The 984-nt window shown below is 67.0% G+C and overlaps 1 protein-coding gene across 1 annotated transcript in view; it reads left to right on the forward strand.

Annotated features, from left to right (window-relative positions):
- The window catches only part of PHRF1 (PHD and ring finger domains 1), a 53,371-nt gene that overhangs the window by 37,958 nt on the left and 14,429 nt on the right, over positions 1–984 (forward strand). Inside the window, exons 10-11 of the mRNA XM_015562396.1 lie at positions 73–592; positions 823–950. Coding sequence (XP_015417882.1) covers positions 73–592; positions 823–950 — 648 coding nt within the window. The remainder of the gene's footprint in view (positions 1–72; positions 593–822; positions 951–984) is intronic.

Here is a 984-nt window from a genome sequence, read left to right on the forward strand (position 1 = left end):
CAGGAGCCCAGCGTGCACTCAAGGGGGGGGGGTGCTCAGTCCCCTGCCCCGCTGGGACCCTCGAGGGGGAAGGGCGGCAGCTCAACCTTCGAGAGCTTCCGGATCAATATTCCGCTCAGTCCCCTGCCCCGCTGGGACCCTCGAGGGGGAAGGGCGGCAGCTCAACCTTCGAGAGCTTCCGGATCAATATTCCCGGGAACATGGCGCATTCCAGCAGACTCTCCAGCCCCGGCTTCTGCCACACGTTCCAGCCTGTCGACAATAAGGCGCAGAGGAAAGAGAACCCCGCCCCCCTTTTCTCCCTCAGGAAGACGAAGCAGCTCAAGAGCGAGATCTATGACCCGTTCAACCCCACGGGCTCGGACTCCAGCTCTGCAGGCAGCAGCCCCGAGCGCCTGGGCCCCGGCCTCCTGCCCTCGGAGATCACCCGCACCATCTCCATCGGCAGCCCCAAGGCCCCGCCCTCGCAGACCGTGCGGTGTGTCACCTCCTACACGGTGAAAACCGTCTTTGGGGCGGAGTCCGAGCCCTCTCGGGGGCCCTCCTCCAGCCTGCTCCAGCTCCGGGGCCAGGAGCCCGCAGTGGTTCTGATGTAACTGGGACGTGGCGCCGGTTCTCCAAGCCCGGGCCCTGCTGGGCACGGCCGCCGCCCGCCCTCTGCCCGCCCTCCGTGGGCGGCAGGGCCTCTAAACCGCAGTTGGTTTTCCCATTGAGGACTCCAAGCGCGAACGGGGTGGTTCCCCTGCGGAGCCTTGGCAGGGGCACCCTTCGGGGAAGCCATGGGCATGCGGGAAGCACAGGCCCACGGCGTCCTCTTTGCAGGAAGACGGAGGAAAGTGCTGGGAAGGAAGAAAACCCAGCCCCGACCGGCCGTGAGGAGCAGGAGCTCGGGGACGAGGTCCAAGAGACGCCAGGGCCGCGGGAAGAAGAGGAAAGGACGAAAGCTGAAGGTGGGCCTGCCAGGTCCTCCGAGGGCGCGGTGTC

Source organism: Myotis davidii, unplaced genomic scaffold, assembly GCF_000327345.1.
Source record: "Myotis davidii unplaced genomic scaffold, ASM32734v1 scaffold3578, whole genome shotgun sequence".
In the NCBI taxonomy this organism is placed as follows: Eukaryota; Metazoa; Chordata; class Mammalia; order Chiroptera; family Vespertilionidae; genus Myotis; species Myotis davidii.